Below are 27175 nucleotides of genomic sequence, written 5' to 3' on the forward strand. Positions count from 1 at the left end.
AAGATGTTTCACACCACCAACGATTAAGGAAATGCAAATGAAAACACACTACGCACCTACTAGGGTGTCTGAAATAAAAAAGGGAATGAGAGTACCAAATGCTGACAGAGGTATAGAGAACCTGGGCCACTTATGCATGAACTGATGGTAATGTAAAATGGTTCTGCCACTCTGGAAAATAGTTTGACATTTCTTTTATAAAATGCAACGTGTACTTACCATGCAACCCAGCAATTGCGTTCTTCTGCATTTATCTCAGAAATGTGAAAACTGACATTCACATAAAAACCTATATACAAATGGTTATAGCACCTTTATTTGTAATGGCCCCAAACTAAAAACAACCCATATGTCTTTCAAAAGGTGAAGGGTTAAACTAATTGTAGTACATCATGGAATACTGTCCAGCAATAAAGAGGAATGAATTATTCTTACATGCAATCGCTTCAATAAGTATCTAAGGTATCAGGCTGAGTCATTAAAGTCCACCCTAGGAAGGTCACATACTATGTCAGTCTTTTTACAATACGTTGAAATAACAAATTTTTAGAAATGGAAAAGAGTGAGTTATCAAGAGGATGGGGCAGATGGCCCAGGAAAAAGGATGTGAGTGGCTATAAAACAAAGTCATGCAACATGAGATAGCCTTGTGGGGATGGAACGATTCTGTACCTTGGCTCTATATCAATGTCCTGGTTGTAACGTTGTATCATGGTTTTGCAAGATGTTATCAATGTGGAAACTGGGTAAAGGGTACATGGCATCTCTCCATATTATTTCTTACAACTGCATATGATCTACAACTATTTAAAAGTAAAAAGTTGGGTGGCTCAGTTAAGCGTCCGACTCCTGATTTTGGTTCAGGTCATGATCTCATGGTCTGTGGGATCAAGCCCTTCATTGAGCTGCTTGCACGTGCACATTCTCTCTCTTTCTCTCAAATATGAATAAATAAACATTAAAAAAATAAAAATACAAAGTTTAATTAGAAAAACTGATTAAAGAAAAATCCTGATGAAATTAAAGTGTTATCTCAACTGAATAGAGAAGGACAGGTCTCAAACTTCCAGAATATACCTAAAGTGACACTTAGAAATGAATATAAATATAATATAAATTCATTTTAAAATATAAAGACTGGAATTAGTTGTTCAATGATAAAAAACTAAGGTACTCATGGCAGGGTAAACCCAGAGGTAGAAGAAGGAAGAAGGAAGGAAAGAGTAAAGATAACGACAGAGATTAATATAATAGATACGAATAAGCAAAATAAATGAATAAATAAAAAGGTAACCAATAAAATCCCAACCAGCGCGTTTTGGGGGGAAAAAAGCTGCCCTCTTAAAGGACTAATGAAGAAATAGGAGAGAAAGGACATTTAAACAATATTAGGAATTTTTAAAACAGACATATAGAGTAAATATTTTAAAATTTGTAAGACAGTATCATGAAAATGTACATGCCAATAACCATAAGAAGTTAGATTAAAATATAATAAGAATTAAAACCAGAGTAAAATAAAAACTATTAAAGAAACAGAACTGATAGACAAAACTGTTCCCTCTAAAGCTGTTTTTATTTATTTTTTAAAGCTGTTTTTATTTTTAAGTTCAAATTTATTCAAACTGTTCTAGAGAACAGAAAAATAGGGAGAAGTAGATAATATTTTTCTCAGCAAGTACAATTATAATTTCAAAGCAGAACAAAAACAATATAAGGAAACCACAGTCCAATATTACTAATGAGTAGCACTAGAAAAAATTCTAAAGAAATTACAAAAAATGAAATGAAAAGTATGTAAAAAAAATACTATATTGGCTAAGTAGTATTTATGTCAAGAGTGGAAAGAATATTTAGTATAAGAAAATAAATCCATATAATTCACCATATTAATAAAATAAAAAGAGAAACCATATGATTATCTTAAAAGCACAAAAATAAAGAAGACTGTTAGCAAAGTAGAAATAGATGGGAACCCATTTAACTGATAAGATTATTACTAAAAGACACACAAACATCATGCCAAATATTAGAAGTCTGGAAGAATTCCCTATGAAGTAAGGATTAAGACAAGAATGCCTAGAGTTATCCTTAAAATTCAACATTATACTGGGGCCAACAAAATACAAAAAAAAAAAAAACAAAACCAGATGAATAAGAAATAAAATGTATAACATTTGAAAGAAAGACTTAAAATTGTCCTTAAATATAGATAATTGTCTTTGTAGGAAATCTAAGATAATTCAAAATTTAAAAATCAGTATCAACTTTTTAAAGAGAAAAAAATAAAAGAGATTCAGCAAAGAAGATCACTATACAAAATTAATACCATTCCTGTATGTCAACAAAAGAATTTTTTTTAATTTAATAGAGAAAAGACACCATTTATGTCAAGAAAAAGAACTGTAAGTTATCTAAAACAATGAAACAAAGTCATGCAAGATGCTTATGAAAAATGTTTAGGTATTATTAAAGAATATATTATAAGTAAAAGGAGAAATATATCATTGTAGATGATGTAACTATCATAAAGATGTCAATTCTCCACAGAGTAATTCTTGTTCCAATGAACCATCTAATAAGATTTTTGTTGGAAACCAACAAAGTCATTAAAATTCGAATGACATTTCTAGCTTCTGGAAATGGTGGAGTATTTTTGTCATAGTAATCTTTCTGCACATAACAATTATAAATCCTAGATTACATATGTGTGTGTGTGTCCACATGTATATATGTGTGATACAGACTCACACAGTTTATTCCATTTGTGGTAGTTATATTCTATAAAGTCACCACAAACACTGAATTATTGAGTACTAAACCATTGTTCCTATGGGAAACATAGGGTTAGGTTCCTACAAGCCTCAATAGTTTCATCAACTGATCAATACACAACTTTGTTATATGTGTATTTCTGTTTAGAGACAGCTTATTTAATACATATTGTTGATTCATTATCATTAAACTCAAGGCCATCAGTAATCATGCTTGAGCAAAGCTAATCTAACACATGCATTTTGTGATTATAAGATACATCACAACCTAAGTGTAAAAGCACTTAGGAATCTTTGACACTATGCTTGGGGGTCTGGCTGATACAGGAAGTAACAAACTGAGTATCTCACCAATAAATTTAAGCAAGATCAAGAATCATTTTGGACATTTTAGTTTCCCCAGTGTTCCCATTATAATCATGGCTTTGATTATCCATTTTACTTTTTCTGACATAGACCATTGGTCATTACATGGTTTCTATATATGGGAACTGAGAAGTGCAAATCTGGTTGGAGAGAAGCCTAAGGTTTTTGCCTGAAGTTGAGTTTACATAGCAAGTGCATTTTAAATTTAGATTTCATGTCTTTAGGGGAGCCACGGAGAGAAGGCTAACGGGAAACCACACTCTCTACACTATTCTAAATTGGTATTTAGTTTGCTTCATTAAAAATGTATTTTCTTAGGGCGCCTGGGTGGCTTAGTCGGTTAAGCATCTGACTTTGGCTCAGGTCATGATCTCGTGGTTTGTGAGTTCGAGCCCCGCATCAGGCTGTCTGTTGTCAGCACACAGCCCACTTCAGATCCTCTGTCTCCCTCTCTCTCTGCCCCTCCTCTGCTTGTTCTCTAAATAAATAAATAAATAAATAAATAAATAAATAAATAAATAAATGATAATTTAACTCTTCCTTCCAAGAACTTCCCAATTACAACGGATGTTTCTGATAAAATCAGACTGGTTGGATTCCTGATTTTTTTCCTCATGTATGGCTTTTTTTTTTTAACTTTATTAACTGGAATCATTTGATTATTATAAGACAGTAAACAAAAATGATGATGACAGCTTCAGAAAGTGAAGGAAAGAATAGTAAGTGTTGTTTTGTTTTGCTTTTTTCTGATGTTGGACAGAGGAACGTGACCATTTTGTCAATTTATGTGCCATCACTTACAAAAGGCAAAGAAACTACATTAACAGCAGTTAAATTAACAAGACTGGATAAAAACCATCGAATACTTATCCAGAACTTAAGCTTGTCCTTTAGTAAAAGAGAAGAGACACTGTCCTTTTTCAGACTTGAGGATTATCATCTATTTTCTGCTGAACTCTAGCCAGAGGAAATTAAAGGACTTCTCCTTAATGCTTACTGTCTAAGATTTTCATGTTGGAATAACCTTAAAACGAGTGCAGACTCACAGCTACTTCTTATGGGTTAAATTCAGTCTTGTCAGACGTCCTAGGGGTGGAAGAAAAATTCCTTGAGTCGAGAGGAATAAGGAAGCTTCTTCAGGCTCTTTCATGAGGTCAGCCACTCTGACCATGAAGAAAAAAATCACTGACCAGTAAACTCCTATAAAATATGCACAAAATGTTGGGCAGACTACATTCATAGGTTGCCAAGGTATAAATATGTCACTTTCTATTAATTATGAGAGAACTCATGTGGACAGCTTCCCTTTTTATAGAAATTCATTAAGTATTTTACCTTAAATATCTGTGACAGGAAGAAATGACAACAAATATCCAAAAGGACTGAAATCCTTAATGTATAATTTTGGCCCTTCAAGAAGTGGACACCAAGACATGATTAATCATATAAAAGATTTATTGGAGGAAATTCCTGTGAAGGAAAGGAGAGTCAAAGAAGGAGAGCCTTCGGACTATAATCCAAGCCAGAGGGGAGGAGAGGAGGATTAGGAAAGAAAAGTGTCAGATTGTTGCATAGTTATAAGAAAGTTTTGGCTGACTGACGGGAAGTCCTCAAGACAAAGTCTCCCCTTCGATAAATCCTGTGTCTAATAATAAGGGGCCTGCCTGCATCAGAACCTCTGCCATGCTTAGCTGTTGCCTATAGGAAGTGTAGCATGAGCACAGGGATGGATCCAGAAGGACAAAATCCGAGACTGTCCTTCAGTTATGCCCAATTATGCAGCAGGAGATCCGAGGGGTATATTTTTTATGGCTTCCATGACATATAAAGAGTTTTCACAAACGTATAGGATAAAAGGGGAAACCACCCATACAAAAATAGGCAGTGGACTAAGATGCCTACTCAGAACCATCTCTCCCCTTCTATGCACTTCTCTGAATTGCAATGGCTGGAAGAATCTCTGTCATCATTGTTCTGGTGACATCCACCAAAGAGAGGAGCTTCTATGAGATTCTGAAAGTAAAGGAGAAGCAGATACTCTGTCCCGTAACCGTGTTGTGCAGGAACAAAGGTGTCAGCCGACAGCCCAGGTGAGGCTTTGTCAGGAGCTTCTGGGTGTCCTGTACTTTATTGATGCTTCAGGCAGCTGAGCTCATTTTGTGATTTCCTAATCTTCCTATACTTCCAGATTTCTTGAAAGCAAATAGCGGTTTTCCCTGACCTGTTTCCCAAGCTCTTCTATTTGTCTTACAAGCCTCTGATTCCGTGTGTTAAGTCACTTCCTGCTTGAAATATCTACAGCAGTTTCCGACTAAATCCTGACTGATAGAAGCCAAGCAAATCACAACATAGTAAATGCACGTGTCAAGTAAGTGTATGAAAATATGCTCATAATTAAAAAGTATTTTTTTTAAGATTTTATTTTTAAGCAATCTCTATACCCAGCGTGGAGCTCAGACTCACAACCCTGAGATCAAGAGTTGCATGCTCTACCAAACGAGCCAGCCAGGCGTCCCAAGAATAAAAATGTTTAATGAGAGATTTCTTACTTATCACACTGGCTAAAGTTTGTTTCGTTTACAGATATTTATGTTCTTGTGTATTTTATTATGAAACACTCAAGATTGGCAAGAAGCAAAAATCAACTACCACCACCACAAAAAAAGTTTCTATCATACCCCACTCTTACGAGTTTACATTTTGTATGTACATTTGTAAAACCTTTCTAGAGGGCAAAGTATAATTTCTCAAATTTTCTTAATTTTTGATCCTCTAATTTCAGTTATAGAAGTTAATCTAAAGAAAAATTAGAGTACGGAGCGTCTGGGTGGCTGACTTCGGCTCAGGTCATGACCTCGCGGTTGGTGGGTTCGAGCCCTGCATTGGGCTCTGTGCTGACGGCTCGGAGCCCAGAGCCTGCTTCGGATTCTCTGTCTCCCTCTCTCTCTGCATCTTCCTGGCTCACACTCTGTCCCTTTCTCAAAAATAAACATTAAAAAAAATTTTTAAACAAAACACAAAAAAACATTATACCTGAGCATTTATCACAGTACAAGCTATAAATAGGACATTTTTTGGAAAACCTAAATATCCAAATAGTCAAATTTATCATGACATATATATGTAATGGAATTTCTATGCAGCTGTTACAAATCATATTTTTGTAAAAATTCATTAATATGGGGGCGCCTGGGTGGCGCAGTCGGTTAAGCGTCCGACTTCAGCCAGGTCATGATCTTGCGGTCCGTGAGTTCGAGCCCCGCGTCGGGCTCTGGGCTGATGGCTCAGAGCCTGGAGCCTGTTTCCGATTCTGTGTCTCCCTCTCTCTCTGCCCCTCCCCCATTCATGCTCTGTCTCTCTCTGTCCCAAAAATAAATAAAAAACGTTGAAAAAAAAAAAAAAAATTCATTAATATGAATAAGTGTTCAGACATAACATTAAATGAAAAAGCAGGCTATATAACTAGAGACACAATATGATCACAGTATTATACATAATGCATATATATACACACATATCATAAATACATGTATATATTTCAGATATGTATGTATATCATTTGCACACATGAGAAAAATGTATCAAATATTGCACAGTGGTTATTTCTGCAATGGCAGAATTATAGATTATGTCTTATTTTTATTTCCAACTTTTCAAAATATGCTGTTAAAATCATATATTTTATAATGAAATACAGGCCAATAAGCATTTTAATGTGCCCATAGACATCATCAGCAGGTGGAGAAATGACATAAAGCATTTCTACATTTGGTACAGGTATTGATTTTTGGTGTTTCCCTTCCCTTTTAGATGATATTGACAAATTTGATCGATATGACTCAACTCACATTTGCTATACAAGAGCAAAGATTCATTGCTTTACAGAAATAATTTACCTGATTTAGCTATAGACTGACTTGACCCCATATTCCCACCATAATCTACAATGTAGGGATGGGCTCCATGACTCATAAGAGGCTTGGAACAAGTTGTTTTCTCAAGGGCAATGAGAATAAGCAGGACAAATGATGACAAGGGCAGAATTATTATCCCTTCCGAGGCTTCCTTCAGTAGTGTCTGTGCACTGGGTGGTTTTCTCAGTTCGATAAAGGATTAGAACACAATGCTTGTTTAGAGAAGTGTGACTTGATACCTGCATCAATATCATTCTGAGCAATGTTTTTCATTTCCCTTCCACTTTAACTTTTTAAGCCTTACGCGAATTAGTTGAAAAGCCAGGTCTTTTAGGTAGATATTAACATTAAGCCCTCTACTCTGTCACTTGGAATCATAAGCCTGGGAAAACAGCTCCTAATTCCATTGTGTATTGTCTTCTAAGATAATGATTGACAGATTTTTTTTTTCTTGAAGCTTCCTATATTTGCTGACTGTCTCACTAGTCACTAACAGAATCCTGCCAATCGAAGTCATTGGGTGTACGGTGATTGCAAGATCTTCTCCAATTAGACCCCAGTGTCCCTGAACACGCACACACACACACACACACACACACACACGCACACACATGCACACACATGCACACAAGCACACACACACACACACACACACACATGCATGCACACAGGTACAGACACACATCCCCCCTCTGTTTTACACCTGTTGTTGATCTGCCTTTCTCACTTTTGCTTACCAATCTAAATTCTACTTATTCTGCAAGCCCTAAATCAAGCAATATCCTCCCAAGAGCCTTCCTGGAACCTCTCCTGCAATGAATTTCTCAGCTTCCATCACACCCAAAGTCTAGAGAGTAGCATCCTTAGGTCCAGGCAAGAGGATTCCTAACTTGGGTTTTGGGCTTTAGAGATCCCAGAATCTATAAGACTACAGGATTGAGGTAATATCCCTGAGTAGAGCCTCCACCCTTCTTTCTAGATCATGCTCTGGGACCCAGAATCCTCTGCTCCAAATGGCCACACAACCACTTTTAGGGCCTTAGGCCTTTTTCTTGGGCCCATCTTCTCAAGGGCAGACCACATTATAGGCCACTGCCAAAGGCCAAGGTAGAGCTGTCTGGATGTATGGATGGAAGTGTTTGCACATAATTTCATGGTCCTTCAAGACGTGGGACAAGGGGAAGTGAGAAGAAAGGAGGAGCAGCCAGTGAACGGGGCCATTCTTTTGCTTTGCCATGTTGGGTCACTCCGCTTACAGTAGTGGGCTTGGGCGTAATTTTCAGGTCATTTCACAGATTTCTCCAGCTGAATACATAGTGCTCTTGTTAAATGTGGGATTGGGACCACTCTGGGTTAGAAGTGTGTTTCACTTTAACATAGGGCACAAAATGAGCAGAGTTTTTAGTTAATAAGATTAATAACAGGAGGATGGATAAGCTTCATGAGATATAATTTCACTGTCCTAATAACAGTCTTGGGGTTTTTGTGTGTGTGGTGTGTGTCCCTTTAAAAATTAGGAAGCCGAGGCTCAGAAAAGCTGGGTTTTGTCCCTGGTCTTACAGGAATGCAAGGACAACATCTTTAGGACTCTACAGCCTACTCTTTCTTCACCCCACCTCCCCATGGGTCTAACCGAACACCTTCCGGGACGTCCACCTCAACCATTTTTAAAAGCGTAACCCACCAATAGATAGTTTCCTGTTTGTGGGTCTATGGTTAGTGAGGAAATAATTGGTTCTGAGAGTCAGTGTCTCAAAAACTGATGTTCACTGGCCGAGAAGCAGATTTGAAAGATCCACCTGGGGCCAAGCTAGAAATAAAGAGCAGCTCTTCTCAGCATTGGCTCCAGCTAGTTAGCTGGTGGGGGAAAGGAGGGGTGCTCTGCTTGTTTGTTGGGGGCTGGAGGACTGGGAGTTCCAAAGACCTTTGTACATTCTAACCTTGCAGAGCTGAGCAATTTTTGGTTGCTTTTCTTGCTGATAACACTACTTCCCTTATCTACCACAGAACAGATCTTAATAGAGAACTCGCCTTTATGGTATAAGGTTAATGAATATGAAACTCAACAATTGGGGCGCCTGGGTGGCGCAGTCGGTTAAGCGGCCGACTTCAGCCAGGTCACGATCTCGCGGTCCGTGAGTTCGAGCCCCGCGTCAGGCTCTGGGCTGATGGCTCGGAGCCTGGAGCCTGTTTCCGATTCTGTGTCTCCCTCTCTCTCTGCCCCTCCCCTGTTCATGCTCTGTCTCTGTCCCAAAAAAAAAAAAAAAAAAAAAGAAACTCAACAATAAAATATCTCTCTGGTGGATGGCATTGCTAAAGAACATACATGATAGACATATCTGAGGATGGGATAATACTTCTTAATGAAGTAGTGCTTCTTGATCTTTCCATGGACATTCCTCCAAGGCATTAGAGGTATATAACTATAAAAGAGCCTCCCAAACATCTCCTTTCGAAAAAGAAACAATATTAACAAACTTCTGTTCAGGGAAGAGAGTTCTCTTTTTTTTTTTTTTAACGTTTTATTTATTTTTGAGACACAGAGAGACAGAGCATGAACGGGGGAGGGGCAGAGAGAGAGGGAGACACAGAATCGGAAGCAGGCTCCAGGCTCTGAGCCATCAGCCCAGAGCCCGACGCGGGGCTGGAACTCACGGACCGCGAGATCGTGACCTGATCCGAAGTCGGACACCCAACCGACTGAGCCACCCAGGCGCCCCAGGGAAGAGAGTTCTAATGCATACGCCTGGTCAAAGTTATCTCTTTGTTACTAGGTTCAAGGGTACCTGGCAAATACATTAGGAACAGCATATGTTTTCTAAATCAATAAAGATGAAGGAGGATGATGTAGGAGGTGGGAATCAAAGTGGAGAAAATTCGAGTGTTTTCCCAATATCCCAAAACACATACGGGTTTATTCAATTGCAAGGTAAACAGAACATGGAATTTACCAGAAGGAAAAAATCAATAAAACTGGTGATGTCAGCTTTTCATACGCCAGCTATTAACGAATCAAAGAGAATTAGAGAGAAGTAACAGAAGTAACTTTCCTTTAAAAAATACATTTTCTCACAAAAGCTGGGAAAGAATTTGTGGAACTTTACCAACACTAAACTGTGGAAGAAACTACAGCGGGACTATAATGTTTTTAAAATCCATCTGAGATGGATGAGAGACAGATGAGAGGAAGATCCGAGAAATGAGAAATGGATCATATTTCATAAAGTTTAAATATGCTCCCTTTACATCTTCCAGGAATCATAATTTTGTTACAATCAGATTCATTAAATGTTATCTGATTTTACTCTCATCTTGAAACACCTTCAAATAATATAATTTACCCGTGTATTTGGCATAACAACATATGCTCTTCTTGATTTTAACAGAACCGAGTCCAAGTGTTACCTCAATAAAGCTGTTCAAAAGTAACTTTGGGGGCATTTCTGTGAACGCACCACATCCGCAGTAATATCTACCAGGCAGGCGTCAATTTTTCTTTAGTTTTAAAATCGTATCATTTAAAGAAGTTATTTCCTATAAATAAAAATCGCACGCACGCGCGCGCGCGCACACACACACACGCGCGCGCGCGTACACACACACACACACACCACGCACACACAAACATCTTTTTCAAGTAAAGCGAGAACGCAATCCACTCAAGACAAGCAGGAGGGGGGAAAATACGGTTGTGCGCATTCTGCCTGTTGCCGCAGAGTAATACGGTAAACAGCCGATCACCGTACTCGCTGGGGCTACTGCCTGTGTGACGTCAGCGAGAGCTAGCTGCAAAGTTCCTTGCCGTTCTTTGCTGATGTCGGGGAGCTGAAAATTAAAAGGGTGAACGTGGAGTTATGGGTTGGCCGGGTTTTTTTCTTTTCCTGTTTTCACTCTTTATTGTAAATTCTGCAGGTAAAGCGATAGTGAGCCGGGCGCTTAAAGACATCTGTAGAGGAGGGGTGAGTCAGCGGGTGCAGAAGGACTAAGAATTGGTTCCTTGGAGGGACGGTCGCCTCTTTCCCCAGAGAGGAGGCGGCGGGGCTGCTCCTGGGACCGAACCCCCGTCCTCTCCCCGCTCCAGGTGAGTCCGCTGCGGCATGGGGCGCGGGCGTCCACAGGGGCCGGGATGAGGGCAAATCGCCCTCGCTTCCCGCTGAGACGGAACCCGCACTTTGCCCGTGCGCCCCCCGCTTCTTTCACCCGCTCTGACACCTGCATCCCCACCCCACCCCGTTTCCCTTGTATATTCTGGAAAGTTACCTCCTAGTTAACAAGTGTGTCTTTTGGTCCGTATTTGTCGCCCCGAGGTAGAGGAAAGAGGCTTTCTGCAGTTGCTGGCTTTTAGGACCACCTGTGAGCTCTTGAACTTGTGATTTTCACCATAGCCTTTGCCTGGGAGTCCGGCCTCAGGGCTCGACCCCAGAATCGTCAGAAGGCAAGATGGGTCCCCACTCCTCGCACTCCTGCCTCAGTCCCCGTGGAAACCTAAGTATCTCACAAACACCGTGGCCCCCAGCCCCGCAAAGCGAAGCGTCCCGCATCCTCCTGATTTTTAAGCCTACCACATCCGCAGTGGCCGCCACTTGCAAAGCCCCTTCTGCAGAGTGGCACTCGCCCTCTCCACCACTTCTCCCCCGGCACCCCCGCAGCCCGTCCGGGTGTGGCCGGAGGCTCAAGTCCTCCGGCACCGCTGCTCCTGCGGCTGGAAAAGGGCTCCTGGACCGACCTCGGTCGCGTTCAGCCCTCGGGCCCCGCCAGCTTTTTCTCGGGACCTGGCCCTCGGGCCGGCTTCGCGGGTCGACCGACCCACGCGCACCGCACACCCCAGTGTGAATTCCACCGGCGTGAGCGTGCTCGTGGCACTGGCTGGCCGCGGTCCCCGGGTCGCAGCGGTTCCCTCTCCCAGGCCGCCCCCTCCAGGTGACTGCGAAGCAACCTGTTTAAATGGCACCCGGGTGGATCCTCCAGTTTCCACCGGCCAGGCTCGGCGCGACACACGTACGCACCAGCCGCAGTCCCGCCTAAGCGAGCTTCGCGGGGTTTAATCTCGCTGTGCGGCCGCGCGTAATTGGCCGCCGCGGCTCGGGGTTTGTTTGCTTCGGCTCTTGGAGCCGGCCAGAGGCCGCGGGGCCGCGCGCCAAGGCAGGTTCCCAGCGGCTCGCGGTCCCCTTCCGCGCCGCCCGTGCTGCAGCAGGGCACGCCGCTCCGGGACCGCAGAGTCGCCGGGGCTCCCAGCCGCCGGGCCCGGTACGGCCTCGCTCCCCAGGGCGCCCGGTATACACCCCGCCTTTCTCTTTGCGCTCTTTCAGGGGAACGCGGGGCCGACGACGCCCCGCAGCCGCCTCGGTCTTGGCCAGCGTTTCGCGTCCACTTCCCCCGGCCTGCGCGCGCAGAAGCTGGATCTAGCACGAGTCCACCGCGCGCCGGTCACACTGTGGGTAACTGCGGGCCGGGAGAAGCGCCCAGATGCCGGCGGTCCCCGCCTTTGAGAGTCGACGGCACACCGGTACTTGATTGTGGGTAGCGGGGAGGCTGGCGCTAGATTGTTGAATTCCCAGTTACGCGCAGAATGCCCAATCTTCTAAGCAGGACGGATCGGACAGTACGGAGAAGCGGGCTCCTGTAGTTCTGGGATTGCATTTTGCAACGTGTCTCCTCGAGCTTCGCGCCAAGCCTGGGGGAGGGAGGGAGTTGGGGCCGGAAGGCCAGCGCCGCGGGTGGATAGGGTCCGCGGGTAGCCCCGCGTGTGCGTCCCTGGCCATGTCGCCTTTAATGCCCTGCCCTTTTGCGTGGCCTTCTGAGGGTTTCCAGGGCAGGCCGGGGTTGCTTCCCACCCACACGCCCTCTCTCACCCCCAGCTAACCCCAGCGGGCAAGGCTCCCCAGAGCCGAGACCTTTTGACTCTGCTCCCTCGCTCCCGCCTCCGCCCTCGCCCGGGGGTGGCTCCCGAGAGCCGGACCTCGCCGGCCCCGGCTGGGACCATGGTGTTTCTCTCTGGGAATGCCTCCGACAGTTCCAACTGCACCCATCCGCAGGCACCAGTGAACATATCCAAGGCCATTCTGCTCGGGGTGATCTTGGGGGGCCTCATCATTTTCGGCGTGCTGGGCAACATCCTAGTGATCCTCTCCGTGGCCTGCCACCGGCATCTGCACTCGGTCACTCACTACTACATCGTCAATCTGGCGGTGGCCGACCTCCTCCTCACCTCCACGGTGCTGCCCTTCTCTGCCATCTTTGAGATCCTGGGCTACTGGGCCTTTGGCAGGGTCTTCTGCAATATCTGGGCGGCGGTGGACGTCCTGTGCTGCACAGCGTCCATCATGGGACTCTGCATCATCTCCATCGACCGCTACATCGGTGTGAGCTACCCGCTGCGCTACCCCACCATCGTCACCCAGAAGAGGGGTCTCATGGCCCTGCTCTGTGTCTGGGCGCTCTCCCTCGTCATCTCCATCGGGCCTCTGTTTGGCTGGAGGCAGCCGGCCCCTGAAGACGAGACCATCTGCCAGATCACCGAGGAGCCGGGCTACGTGCTCTTCTCGGCCCTGGGCTCCTTCTACGTGCCACTGACCATCATCCTGGTCATGTACTGCCGGGTCTACGTGGTGGCCAAGAGGGAAAGCCGGGGCCTCAAGTCCGGCCTCAAGACTGACAAGTCGGACTCGGAGCAGGTGACGCTCCGCATCCATCGGAAAAATGCCCCGGTAGGAGGCAGCGGGGTGTCCAGCGCCAAGAACAAGACGCACTTCTCCGTGAGGCTCCTCAAATTTTCCCGGGAGAAGAAAGCGGCCAAAACACTGGGCATCGTGGTCGGCTGCTTCGTCCTCTGCTGGCTGCCTTTTTTCCTAGTGATGCCCATCGGTAAGTCTTCAAACTTAACATCTTTGTATTTAGGGTTCCTCATCCCCTTCCCCTTCTGCTAGAGTCAAGGTCAGGGGTGGCAGAAAAAGGATCTGCATTTCAAACAGCAAAGCCAGAGGTGGGGGTGGGGAGGGGAGCAGGTAGGAAATGCTCCCCCGTAGAAAAGTAAATTTCAGTTTCCTTTCTTCTCCAGTCTCATTTACAGTATGTCCTTAGGCACCTTTTCAACTACTGTAAAGCTGCTTCCAACAGATGCAGATTAATTGGTCTCCTTAATAAGAACGTCAGCTTTTCTTAATGCCTGTAAGCATGTGTTTAATTTAAACAGATCCTCTCTTCTTTGGAGTCTCAGAGTCTCCACCACACTCTTAGGCAGGGCTGTGGGATTCCACTTTCACCTCTGCCGTTCTGAACTGCAAATTCTCTTGGCCTAAAAATAAGCACTGTACTTATGCTGAACAAATGTGTAATTTTATTATTAGATTAGATTATTCCTAAGGGTTAGTCATAATGGTCTGCTTAGTTCTATATCTGTGTTAATTTTATTTTCTGGATTCGGTATGGAAGAAAGTGTGGTGAGCCCCTGACAAGGAAAAAAAGATGATTTTATGTCCAAAAGAATTTAAGCTCTAAAGAATTCAACATCATGTTTCCTATAAGTAAATACTTTCCCCTGTATTTTATTTTATTTTTTTTTTTCAACGTTTATTTTTTTTTATTTTTGGGACAGAGAGAGACAGAGCATGAACGGGGGAGGGACAGAGAGAGAGGGAGACACAGAATCGGAAACAGGCTCCAGGCTCCGAGCCATCAGCCCAGAGCCCGACGCGGGGCTCGAACTCACGGACCGTGAGATCGTGACCTGGCTGAAGTCGGACGCTTAACCGACTGCGCCACCCAGGCGCCCCATTTTCCCCTGTATTTTAATAGTAAGTAGCAAAACAAACAGTCCTCTTATCCAAGAGCGTTCTGGAAGCTGCCGATGACACTGTTTGAAAATAATGCAGTAATGTTACAAATCCAATTTTTGCAAATGCTAAATTAGCTGTTGTCAAAACTAATTAGCTCATCGTAAGTATCAGCAAGCTGATCCACTTGGAATAGTCATCTATCCCCGAAAGGCCTTCGTGAGATCCCAAAATGGTTGTTGGCTATTTTTAGTTTGGGAGCTCAAGTATAGACCCACACATTGGTTATCCACTAACTGTAACAAACAAAAACAATATGGTAAAAGTTAATAAAAGTTTGTTTCTGGCACCTTGGAGCCAAATTTAAGTAGCATGTATTTAAAGTACTTTACTTTGCAACTCCGTGTAATAATAGCTATTAGTTTTGGGGGCCAACTTGGTTTCATTTGTCCAGGCTTTTTTATTTCATGCATCCCCTCAACAACTCAGTGAGGTTTGCATTATTATTCTGAAATCACAAGTGTGGGGAAGGTTCTGGAGCTTCTCTAGTACCATAGCCACCGGTCACATGTGGCTATTTAATGCAAGTTAAAGAAAATTAATATTCAGTTCCTCAATCTCACTAGCCAAAGTTCAAGCGCTCAGTAGCCACATCTGGCCAGTGGCTACTGTTTGGGAACCGCAAAGATATAGAACATTTTCATCGCTGCAGAAGTTTCCATCCGACAGGGCTGCTTGAGAGGCCCTTCTGAGTTCACTATTTGACTTTCCATTGTGCCTACCCATCATTGTTGCTGACTCTGCTCCTAGAAGTACATCACAGCTTTGAATTTATTTCAATAGCACTCTACCTGAGCCCCTGCTTCCCTATCTTTCTGCATCCCATCTCTTACTTCCTCCTGAAGTTCGCCTATTTTTTCATGCATCCATGTACTTATCAAGTGTGTACCGAGCAATTGTTCTAGACATAGTTTGAGCAAGGCAGCAGACTCCTTGCCAGTAAAATGTTTGCATTCTTCTGGGGGAGATAGACAAATAAATATATATTAAGAAGTCACGGGTTGCTAAACACTATAAAAAACAAAGCAGGATCAGAGAATAGAGATTTGTAGGACAACGGGGTGGGTGGTCAGACGAGTCCTCTCTGAAGAGGTGATATTTAAGCAGAGACCTAACTGAAGTGAGGAGCAAACTTTACAAAGTCTGGAACGACCTTTTGGGCAGAGGAACGGCGAGTACAGAGATGGGAAAGAGCCTGACCTGTTCAAGGCAAAGCAAAGACCACCGCCTGGCTGAACTACAGAGAATGAGTGGGCAGACAAGTCCAGAAACAGGCTGTGGAAATAGACAAGGTCATGTGGGTCTTTTAGGCCCAAGTAGAATTTGCATATTATTCTAATTGTGATGGGAAGCCATCCGATTGGACAGGTTTTAGCAGGGATGTGGCTGGTTTTATATTTTTAAAGGATCACTTGGGTTTCTGGTTGGAGAGTGGGCTGTTTGGGGGGACGATTGTGGAAGCAGGGACCCCGGTTGGGAGGCCGTTAGAGAAGCCAAGGGTGGAAAGACCGAGATGTCTTGCACTTGGGTGAAACAGGTGGAGGTGGTGGGAAGTGATCACATCCGGTACTTATTTCAAATGTGGAGCTGACAAGGTTGGACATAGGGTATGAGAAAAAAGAGAGGAATTAAAGATAACTTCCGGGTCTGGGGCGTAAGCACCAGGGTAAACAGCGCATTTTACTCTAGGAAAACCAGAGAATGACTGGATTATAAGGGGCTGGCAGGGGCGTGAAGTATAAGTGTTTATTTTGTGTAGCCACGTAGCCATGCCATATAGTCATATATCTATTTGACATCTAAGTAGGAATGCCAAGTGGCAGTTAGATACATGAATTTGGAGCTGAGCTACCATATACACTGAGAACACATCCATATATTTAAAGCCATGGAAGTGAAAGGATCTACAAAGGAGAACATAATACAGAGAAAAGAGAGGTAAGGACTGAGTCTTGGGGCATTCCTGTACTTGAGGGCCAGAGAGAGGAGAACCAATTAGCAGAAGTTGGAAGAGAGTGGCAGGGAAGAGGGAGGAAAACCAAGAGACCGTGTTGATCCCAAAGCCAAATGGAAATGTTTCAAGAAGGCAAGAGTATTCATAATCTATTTACTCTCTTGCCTCCCAAGAATATTCAGCTGTGTCACGGGCGACTGCTCGGCCAAGGCAGAGGAGGGCTGGGACTCAACATTGGACTTGGCCATGTGGAGGTCCTTGGTGATATGATGGGGTCCTCTGAGAATAATAGTCTCAGTGGAGTGATGGAGAGAAAAGCCTGCCGGTGTGCTTTCTAGAGAGAATGAGAGATGGAGAAGTGGGAGCAGTGAAAAGACACAACTCCTGGGAAAGGTTTTCCTAGACAGTGGAGCAGAGAAATAGAGTATAGCTGGAAGGATCTAGAGAGAATTTCCAAAGGTGGGAGATAGGATACCATTTTGATGGAATGATGGTATAGGCAAGGGAGGAGGTGGGGTTCAGTGCCCAAGTGAGGGTGAAGCCGGGGTGTCTAAGCACAGAGGCAAGCACATACGGAGGGGGAAAGGTAATCCCCTCTTTGGTGTATGTTTATGCCCTCGAGAAAATAAGCAAGATCATCAGCTACGAGCGAGAAAGGAATAAGAAATGATTGTTGGTTTGAGGAGCAAGAGAAGATGTGCAATATTCACCTGTGAGGCAAGAGAGTAAATAGATTATGGAAATTTAGTAGAGTCACCAGGAAGTCCTGAGGACATATTTGAGATTTATAGCCAGTCACAAGTTGAAAGTAAGACCAGTCGAGAAGGTTGCGCGTTACTCTCCAACAGCTAAGAGGCTGAGGGTTATGGGTAATGTTGCCGATGACTGTACGTAGGAACCACAGTAAAGACGTGTGTTTGTGCAGGGACATGAACTGGAACAGATTAGGAGTCCTATAGAGTCAGATGTTGGACTAAGCTCAGGTGATGATGGGGGACTGGGGGGTTGGGATTTCTGGTGGTGGCTGAGCCGTCCAGGGAGGTGGGCTGGTTCCTAAGCTCACTCAGGGGAAGGGGGGCTCTGGTCTAACCATGGCCTTCCTCTTGGATCCGCTCTCCTGGGGAGTTAGTAAACATTGAGCTGAAGTATTACAGTGGAGGGGAGTGATGGCAAGACAAGAGCACCCAGAATCACTGGGCTTCCTTTAAATCCAAATAATGGGGTGCCGCGGGAGGGAAATTGAAAACTCCTCTTTGGCAGCCTGACCTGCTGCTCCATACGGCCGAAGATCCCTAAACCTACCAGATCTGTGGTCCACAGCTTCTTCATGGCACCAAACAAGCAAGAGACTATTTCTTCCAGGTTTATTGACTGTATAATAAGTACCAGGCACTGAGTTAGAAAAAGATGCATAAAGCACATTCCCTGCCTTCAGGGGCATCACAATCTAGTTAAGAAAACAAATTAGGAACAATTATCACAAGTGTAGGAGGTGGTATTGGAAGTGCTAAGGGAACACCTGGGTGACTCAGTTGATTCAGCGTCTGACTCTGGATTTTGGCTGACGTTATGATCTCACAGTTCATGAGAGTGAGCCCCACGTCGGGCTCCATGATCGGTGTGGATGGAGCCTGCTTAACATTCTCTCCCTCTGCTCTCCCCCCTGCCCCCTACCTCCCTCTTTCTCTCTCTCAAAATAAAAATTAAAAAAAACAAAAAAACAAAATAAAAATAGGAGTGCTAAGGACTATAACAGTTAACGGTGCCTGGAGGTCACTGTGGAAGCTTCTAGAAGTATCATTGCTGACTTGAAGCCTGCACTACTTCCACTGGGCCATCAGCGAGGTATTATTTGTCTTTAGTAACTGTCTTGAGTCCATTTTTCCTGCGAAGTGTGTACAGAAGAATACACATGCCACTATATTCTCATACACAATGGACACAAGCTCTTAAGTATGACAAGTACGACAGAGAATAGCGGGACTCGAAACTAAGCCAGGCAGGCATGCACGTGGTATAGCAAGCTGAGAAGCCAAGTGCCCACATGTGTGGGAACCAGCCCAGGATAGCCAGGCGAGTGAGCGCTCTCTATCGCTGAAGGTCACTCCTCTACATTGTGACAATGGCTCCTCACAGACTCGGCGCTTTGCTCTTCCCCTGCTCCTCCCCTCGAGGCTGGGTGGATTTGCTGGACTGAATAGTGTGACTGCAGGTATGAATCTGACCTGCCACTTCCAACTCTACGTCTTGCTGGTTTCGTTTTCTTTTTGCATCCTAAATGTCTGGTTGAAACTCGGAACCCCTTGTGGGGAGGGGTGTCACATGTGAGGATGATGTTATCAGCCATGGACACCTGGGAGTAAATGTTTTTAAAAGCCAGGTTTTGATCATGGAGATGACTAGGGAGAAGATGAAGGTGTCAGCCTTCTGTGATAGAAAGAAGGGTAAAAAATATGCCTCAGGGGGGCGCTCCAGCGCCTAAAGCATGTACAGCATCTTTGCCTATTTCGTCTTTTTGCCTAGAACCCGCTAGTCCCAGAGTCAGTGCGCTGGCGGGGGGGGGGGGGGGGGGGGGGGGTTGGGAGCCATGGCCTGAGATTTAAAGCTAGGCTTGCTTCTTCATGAAATAGGAGATGTTATACAGGTCAACTGCCTAGCACAGTGCTGTGATGGCCACAAATGTGAATTTTATCAGAATGTATGTGACTTGCAGACCATTACTGACATACAAGGACGTTGCTATGAGGGCTAGAATCCCTTGGAGGGCCGAGAAAGAGAGAGCATTGGAAAGAAAGGGATAAGGGGGCAATATTTACTGATCGCATAATTGTGTGTCTGAACCTTGGACAGGTTATCTGATTGAAATGCAAAACAGGCATTATTATTATTGGACGTAGGCATTGCTGTTATCTCTGAGCCAAAGGAGGCAGTGTGGGGCTGAGCTGTGGCTCACGTAAACATAGAATATTTGATCATTAATGTTAAAATTAAAAAGATAGCAGGGCACGCAGTAGTGAGGAGGGAGAATGTGGTTTCTTTTTTTGTTTTGTTTTTTTTTCAGTTCATTTATTTATTTTGAGAGGAACAGAGACAGTGGGAGTAGGGGAGGGACAGAGAGAGAGGGAGGGAGGGAGAGAGAGAGAGAGAGAGAGAGAGAGAGAGAGAATCCCAAGCAGGCTCCAAGCTGCCAGCACAGAGCCTGACCTGGGGCTCGAACTCACAAAACCATGAGATCATGACCTGAACTGAAACCAAGAGTCGGACGCTTAACCGACTGAGCCACCTAGGCGCCCCAGCATGTGTTTTAAGATGGGATGTTGGAGGGAAGGCAAAGCTGGCAAGGGGCGAATCAGCGGGAAGCAGTGAGGCAAAGGATTCATTCGTTCAGCAAATTTCATTGAGCATCTCCTATGTCCCAGGCAGCTAGAGAATCACTGGAGCTAAAGACAAGAAAAAAAATCCCTCCCCTAATGGAGCCGAAAATCTGTGCAATTAAATACGTAGCAGACTTTCAGCTGGTGATATGTGACACACAGCAGGGAAAAAGGACAAGTGCGTGTAACATATAAATGACATACAGTGGCTCTGACTCTTATGGATGCCCAAGATGACCAGACCCTGTGTGGCTCGGCTGCAGGCACAGAGGGATCAGGCCCCTGACTCTTACAGAGAAGGTTGACCTCTTAGAGATGTGATGTGAAGACAATCTCAGAACCGTTACGATTTTAAGACGCGAGGCCAGTTTCTGTTACTTCTGCTGTACCATGCGCCATCCCGCAACGTCGTGGCCTAAGGCAGCAACTCTTTTACGGTTCGTGGATTCTGTGGGTCAGGGATGAGTCAAGGCCAGTACGTGTGACTGTTGGGGCTGGCTCTCAGAATTGGCAGCCTCTCTTCCTCCAGGGGTATAGACCAGCTTTCTTACAATGTGGCCGTTGTCTGCAAGTGGGCCGGGGCAGACGCGGCCAGGCCTTTGAAGAGCTAGGCCCAGACTTGGCCCGTGTCACTGCTGTCTCATTCTGCAGTGAAAGCAAGGCACAGGGCCAGCATGGGTGCAAGGGACAAGGACACGGATTTCTGTCCTGATGGGCAAGTGGCAGACGCCCGGAGGGCGGGAGGGTGATTCTGACCATCTTGTGGCTTGTCTGCCACACAATCATATCAAATTGCACTTCTCTTTCACCCGCTAGTTATTTATGGAGAGCTTCCTTCATGCTGGCCTTTAGGTAATGCACCAGGTAAAACCAGTCTGGGTCCTTGCCTTCCTGCAGGCTTCTAATCTCTTTGGAGAGTTAGATATTAATCAGATAATGTCTGATTAAAAAATCCAGACTACGTACAATGAAGAGGGTGTGGGTGGTGCCTTGAGAACATGCACTGTGGAGGTGAGTGACCTGGGGCAGGGAGTGCAGAAAAGCCTTGCTGCAAAGGAAGGCTTGACCTTTGAGCCAGGATGTGCAGAATGGGGAGATGTTCAGTGGCCAAAAGGGTGAGGGGGGCAACAGAACGGGCAAGGACTCTGACAAGGTTGGCCTGATGTCCATGAGGATTTTCCAGATGGCTAGTGTAGCCAGAACTGAGAGGCTGTGAGATAACTGGTAACAAATGAAACTGGAGAAAGAGGGCCAGACTAAGTAGGCTTTTAGAGCTATTTTATGAGTGGTTGAGCAGGAACAAGCCTGTATTTCAAACTATCAAAGGCTTAGTGGAAGGAAGACTGTGGACAGACCAGTGGGAGACCTTTACACAGGACAGGTGAAAGATGCACCATTCTTCTCACGGTTGCAAATACTTCCGTGAGCTGCTGCCTAGTTCTGGAATGCCTCTTTGCCATTGCCTCCAGGGCAGATTTACGAGAAAACCTTTCTCTGATCACAAATAGTATAACCAGACTTGGCTTTAAATTAATTCTGGCTCTTTCCACAAGACGAAACTGTCAATGAAGATTTACCGTCATCTTCAAAAGAATGTGCTGCAGGCTCAGAAAACATCTAAAATGAGTTCCAACAATGCTTTGAACGATAACCGACTCTTTCCAACCAGGCTACAGACAGGCAAGTCATTACTTTGAAGCAGGCGACCCTTAGGGACGAAGGCATTGCTGTGTTTTGTGGCCTCCCGGTTTCAGGTTCGGAATGTGAGGACCTGTTTCTAAGGCATTTTCCTTGTGTAGCAGGTTCGCTGCATTTTAACACTGCCAGTTGGTTTGCCAGCTGGACGTTTTTAGAGCAGCTTCTCATTTTTAAACCAAGTATTTCTTTACTACCTGAAAAAGTCCCCCCTGTTTTCTTATTAGTTATTTGTATTTCGACTCTTGTAACGTGAAATTGCTTGTCTGTGCTTTTGGGCCACTTTTTATAATTCCATTTCTTTTTATTTCTTTTCTATTTGTAAGCTCTTTTTATACATTGAGGACATTAATCACTTATCTGTAGTATATACCCGGTTGCCAGTTTTTTTCTCATGCCATGATCAGATAGTGCAGAGAAAATGTAGCTTCTTTATCTTCCAAAAACCGATGCGATCTTTTTCATGAACTTCCTCAGAAACACACACACACACACACACGCACACACACACAATTTTAGTCAAATCCGATAAGCTCAGCCTGATCCGATCGTTTAAGCAATGTCTTTATATATTCAGTTTCTGTTGAATAACAACAAGCCTTTCAGATTTGCCTTCAACTTGATCAGGTCCAGGGGCTCACACGATTTCGTGGGTATGTAGATAGGAAATTAGGGTGCTTGGCTGACCCTTAAGTGTGATTTTTAGTATCCTGCACTGGGGAGGTTGGTGTAGTCTAGTGACTTAACACTAGCCCCCAGCCCATGCTCTTGTGCCCTGATGAATCTGAGGCTGGTCGTGGTGGCCCATTACTCCACCTGATGACCCAGCCCCACGGAGTCCTCCCTGGGACCTCAGACTCTCAAGGTTTGGCCTGTGACTCCATTCATTCCTGGCTGGGGAGATAGCTGCTCTGTTGCCATTGGCCAGAGAGTCACTTTGTCCCGACTGCCCCCCCTTGATCACCTCTTGCTCCTAAAATCCTCAACACTGTTTCACCCCTGTCTCAAGGCATGGAGAGTCCCGTGGGTGCCTTCCACACCACGCCACAGGCACGTTGACCGGGCTTGCTCTCTGCTCAAACATGCTGGCTGTGACTTTCATAGGTACGGCCTGTCACGTGCCATCTCCCAGATGCCCAGAATGGACAGTGGGAAAAACCACCTTCACTCCCACCTTTTTCTTAAATGCCCCAAGGTCCTTGTTGAGAGGGGAGCTCAGAGCAGACATCCAGCTGCCTCTTCCCACTACTTCCTTCCCCGTTTCCCCACACAGTCCACCCATAGAGGGTAGATGGGGAAGACCTTCCCTTTTTTTTTCTGGCTAAATGGGACGCTCCTCTGAATCATGTCCTCCTTTCCAGGGTGGCATCCACCATCTGTGGAATAGCAATGGCAAATGGATTGCAGGCAGAAAGACAGAGAGGTTTACTAAAATGAGAATAAAGATGAGGAGTATTTAATGATATTATAATTCTTGTACATACATTAGCAACTATGTTGCCCATTGGGTTTTTCACATTTTATGGTTTTTGTGGGTTTTGCAAATATATGGACGTTTAAAAATTTTATGTAGTCACCTATTTTAATCTGTTCCTTCATGAATTGTGCCTTCTCAGGGATGCTTGGAGAGATGCTTCCCCGATGCCAGTCAGATAACCTCTGTTTTCTCCTAGTTCTTTTAGGGCATCATTTGTAACCCATCTGAAATTTATTTTTGCACTTTGGTAGGTGATGTCTAACTGTATCGATTTCGAAATGGTTAGCCAGGTATTCTTGAGAGATCTAGTGAATAATCTACCCTTTCCTGTCTTATTTGGAAAGCCACCTTTGTGATATTAGAAAGAATCTGGGGACTCCTTCTGTTCCATTTACCTGTCTCTCCGCTCTAGCATTGGTGCCCCGTGATTTTTTTTTTTTCATTTAAAATCGTTTATTCCCTTTTCATTGTAGTGTTATAGTTGACATACACCATTATGTGAGCTTCAGGTATACATCATAGTGATTGGAAAGTTCTATACATTATTTTAACTCTTGTGGTTTCATAATACATTTTAATAGTTTTTGGTTTAAGGCCCCTGGAAGAATCTTCTTTTTCAAAACTATCTCGTCCATCCTTGCACATTTATTCTTCCAGAAGAACCCTGGACTCATTTTGCCAAGTGACACCCTGTCGCTCACTGGCCCCACCACACACGAATCCTGTCACGGGTCGATCATGATTGATTAGGATGTATAGATTAATTTGAAAAGTGACATCTTTATCATGCCAAGACCTCCTGTTGAGAAATATGACATGTCACTCCATTTATTTCCCAAATGACTTTTGAACGATTGTTTACATTGTACTTTTCATCGCACTTGCTAACATGTCCTGGAAAAGTGATTATTGTAGGGGATTTGGGAAATGCTGCTTCAGTGTTTCGACACTGGATATGGCACTCATTGTTGGTTTTAGATCAACGTATTTCCTCATACCAAGGCAGTACCTTTCTGTAGTTTATAGAAAAATCTTACCAAAACTGAATTTTTAATTTTATCAAATGCTCCTTTTTTGACACGCATCAGTATTAGCTTTTATCACCGATCTGATAAATTTTATTTCACAGTATTAACCTATCCATGTATTCTTGGGTTAAATTCTATCTGATCAGTGGCATTATTCTTTTTGACGCTACTGAAATATACTAAATATTTTGTTTCTGGATTGCATCTATATTTCTATGTGAAGTGACTGTATTGTTTTATTTTAGTATGCTGTTTTGGTCACATTTTGGTATCAAGTTTATGTTAACATCATAAAGCTAACTGTGACACTTTTCTTTTTTTTTTTTTCTACCGTCCATAACAGTTTAAATAGCATAAGAATTATGTGTTCTTTCAAGGTTTGAAAGAACTTGCCCATAAAACATTTGGGCACAGCTCCTTTTATGGATGCAATTCTTGGAGACTGGTTTCTATTTCTTCCATGGATAGTGGTCTATTTTGATTGTCAGATTTGATAATCTTTGTTTTCTTATTTTCCATTTTCCTTCTCATTGAGGCTTAACATTTTTACAATAGAATTCTCCAGGAAATTCTTTAATTTTTCATTTATTTTCTATTTTTCCCATTTCCCAATCCTGTGGTTATGTTTTCTCTCTCTCTCTCTCTCTCTCTCTCTCTCTCTCTCTTTCTCTCTGTCTTCACCAAGATAGCCCTGGAAGATTGTCTATTCTACTAGATTTTTCTAGGAACCCGTGACCTGGATTTATTAATCATTTTAATCTGTTTTCTGGTGCAATAATTTAATCTGTAGAAATTTCTTTCTTATACTTTTTCTCGTTATATTTTGCCCTTTTGTATAACTTTGTGCAGAATGTTTGCTTCATGTACTTTAATTCTTTCTTGCCTAAGATTCAAACAGTCAAAGCTGTACCTTTTCCTTTAAGCAAGCTTAAGCTCCTTGCCCTATGTTTTGCTAGGCTGGGCTCTCATTGGGTTGTTCTGTCTTTCCACTGTTAATGTCTCCTTTGTCCTGTATAGAAAGAAGAGGATTCGTTGTGGTGTTCTTTTTGTTTGTTAATTTACAAATAACTGGTGTTTTGAATCCTCCACTGTTGAAAGTCAGTTTCAGATTTACCGCATTGTGGTCAGAAAATGTGAACTAAATAATTTCGAGCTTATGGAATTTATGGAGGTTTTCTTTATGACTTAATATATGATCAATAATTAGCAGAGTTAATAGATTTCATACTTAATAGGTATATGTTAACTAAACTTTAATGGTGGTGTTTTTAAGACCTTCTATTCTCTATCTTTACTCATCATCTACTTCATTTGTCAAATATTGAGGGAGGTATGGTTAAATTCTCACTGCTACTGGGAAGAAGTCTTCCAATTTATTCTTCTATCTTTAACAGGTTTGCTTTATGTATGTTGATGTAGTTGCTTGCTACCTAAAAGACTGAGTCAACAATATCTCCATTAAATATAGACTTTTTGTCCTATTTATTTTTCCTTGACATGTACATATAAAAAATTAATGCTGTAATCTTTAATATGTTTCTGTTTGCATTTGCCAACATACCTTTGCCTGCCTTTTTATGTATCAGGTTGTGTATCTTGCATCACATAAATTTTTTTATGGTCTATGTGTCTGTCTAGTCTGTGTATTTGTCTCTTGGTAAGGATTTAACTAATTTCCAGCGATTGTAACAGATACATTTGCTTTGATGTTTGTCCTCTTGCTTTATACTTTCTTCCTTTTCTTTGTTTTCTGTCTCTTGCAAATTGAACCATTTTTTTTCCCTTTGCCTTTTAATTCTGCAATGTTTTGGAAACGTTTTGTCTCCTATTTTTAGTTCTATGAGAAGTTATCTTAGAGCTTTTCAGAAGCATTTTTTTTAAACCTTCAGTTGTGTCTTACCACAACTTCTGTCAGTCACCTTTGCCCACATAAGGAAAGAAGTTTAGCACACTTTGATTTTCCTTTCTTCCTGAAATTCACATCTTTGGGTTAATATTTGTACTTTAGATTTAGGGTATTGCTATTAAACGATTGTATTACCTACGTTGCTTTTTGTTTCTTTCTATAATTTAGTTTAGTAATACTAATCGCCCTTTTATACTGTGATTTACTCACTCATGGGCTCTGGATTTTACTTTGTCTATCATGTAGAACAGAGACCAGCCAACTATGGCCTGTTTTTGTAAATAAAGTTTTATTGTACCCGGATCAAGGGGAGAAGGAAACGAATGATCTTTGCGGTAGTTTAGGTTGGCTAAGGTACAGACCTGTGTATCCATAGGGAGCAGAGAAGGAGATAGAAGGAAAAGGTTTCAGTTTTACGGAGCAGGGTTTCTTTGTCCTGTTTGCTTGGCACAGGGGGTGTGGTGGCCTGTCCTCCGGGTGGCATGACTGGCCCCCTGGGATCCCCATCCAGGAGAGCCTCCCCTTACTTGTCTGCTGACCTTGCCTGGGAAAAGTGAGGGGCCTCCCACCCCATGTGAACCTCAGCATTCATACTCTTCTCAGACACTTGAATACAATTGAGATTTGTCTTTGAACAGCCCCCCCTGGTCTACCTGTGTCTCCAGCATCCGTTATTCAAAGCCCCTGGGGGTATCACTGAGCAGCCACTGGGAAACCTCTTACCTTTACCTTCTTTTCTGGAGATTAACTGAGGACTTATCTGTCCTTCATTGAGGCTGCTCATGACCAACCAACCTGTAATTGCCAGAAATTTCTCAGAGGTTCTGGCTCATGGATATTGCCCTTCCTTAGTGT

The 27175-nt window shown here is 43.5% G+C and overlaps 1 protein-coding gene across 8 annotated transcripts in view; it reads left to right on the forward strand.

Moving 5' to 3' along the window:
- Positions 1 to 27175, forward strand: part of ADRA1A (adrenoceptor alpha 1A) — a 161488-nt gene that overhangs the window by 40876 nt on the left and 93437 nt on the right. For 4 of the 8 annotated variants that reach the window (XR_002085090.2, XM_019466880.2, XM_019466884.2 and 1 more), the window contains exons 1-2: positions 10805 to 11135; positions 12364 to 13918. Coding sequence is in view for 7 of the 8 variants with exons in the window: in XM_019466880.2 (XP_019322425.1) it covers positions 13036 to 13918 (883 nt within the window). In the remaining variant the exon portion in view is untranslated. Of the gene's footprint in view, positions 1 to 10804; positions 11136 to 12197; positions 13919 to 27175 lie in introns of those variants that run through there. The other 4 variants (XM_019466881.2, XM_019466879.2, XM_019466885.2 and 1 more) reach the window with 4 other exon arrangements.

This window comes from Panthera pardus, unplaced genomic scaffold (genome assembly GCF_024362965.1).
Source record: "Panthera pardus isolate Hobbes unplaced genomic scaffold, ASM2436296v1 HiC_scaffold_13, whole genome shotgun sequence".
In the NCBI taxonomy this organism is placed as follows: Eukaryota; Metazoa; Chordata; class Mammalia; order Carnivora; family Felidae; genus Panthera; species Panthera pardus.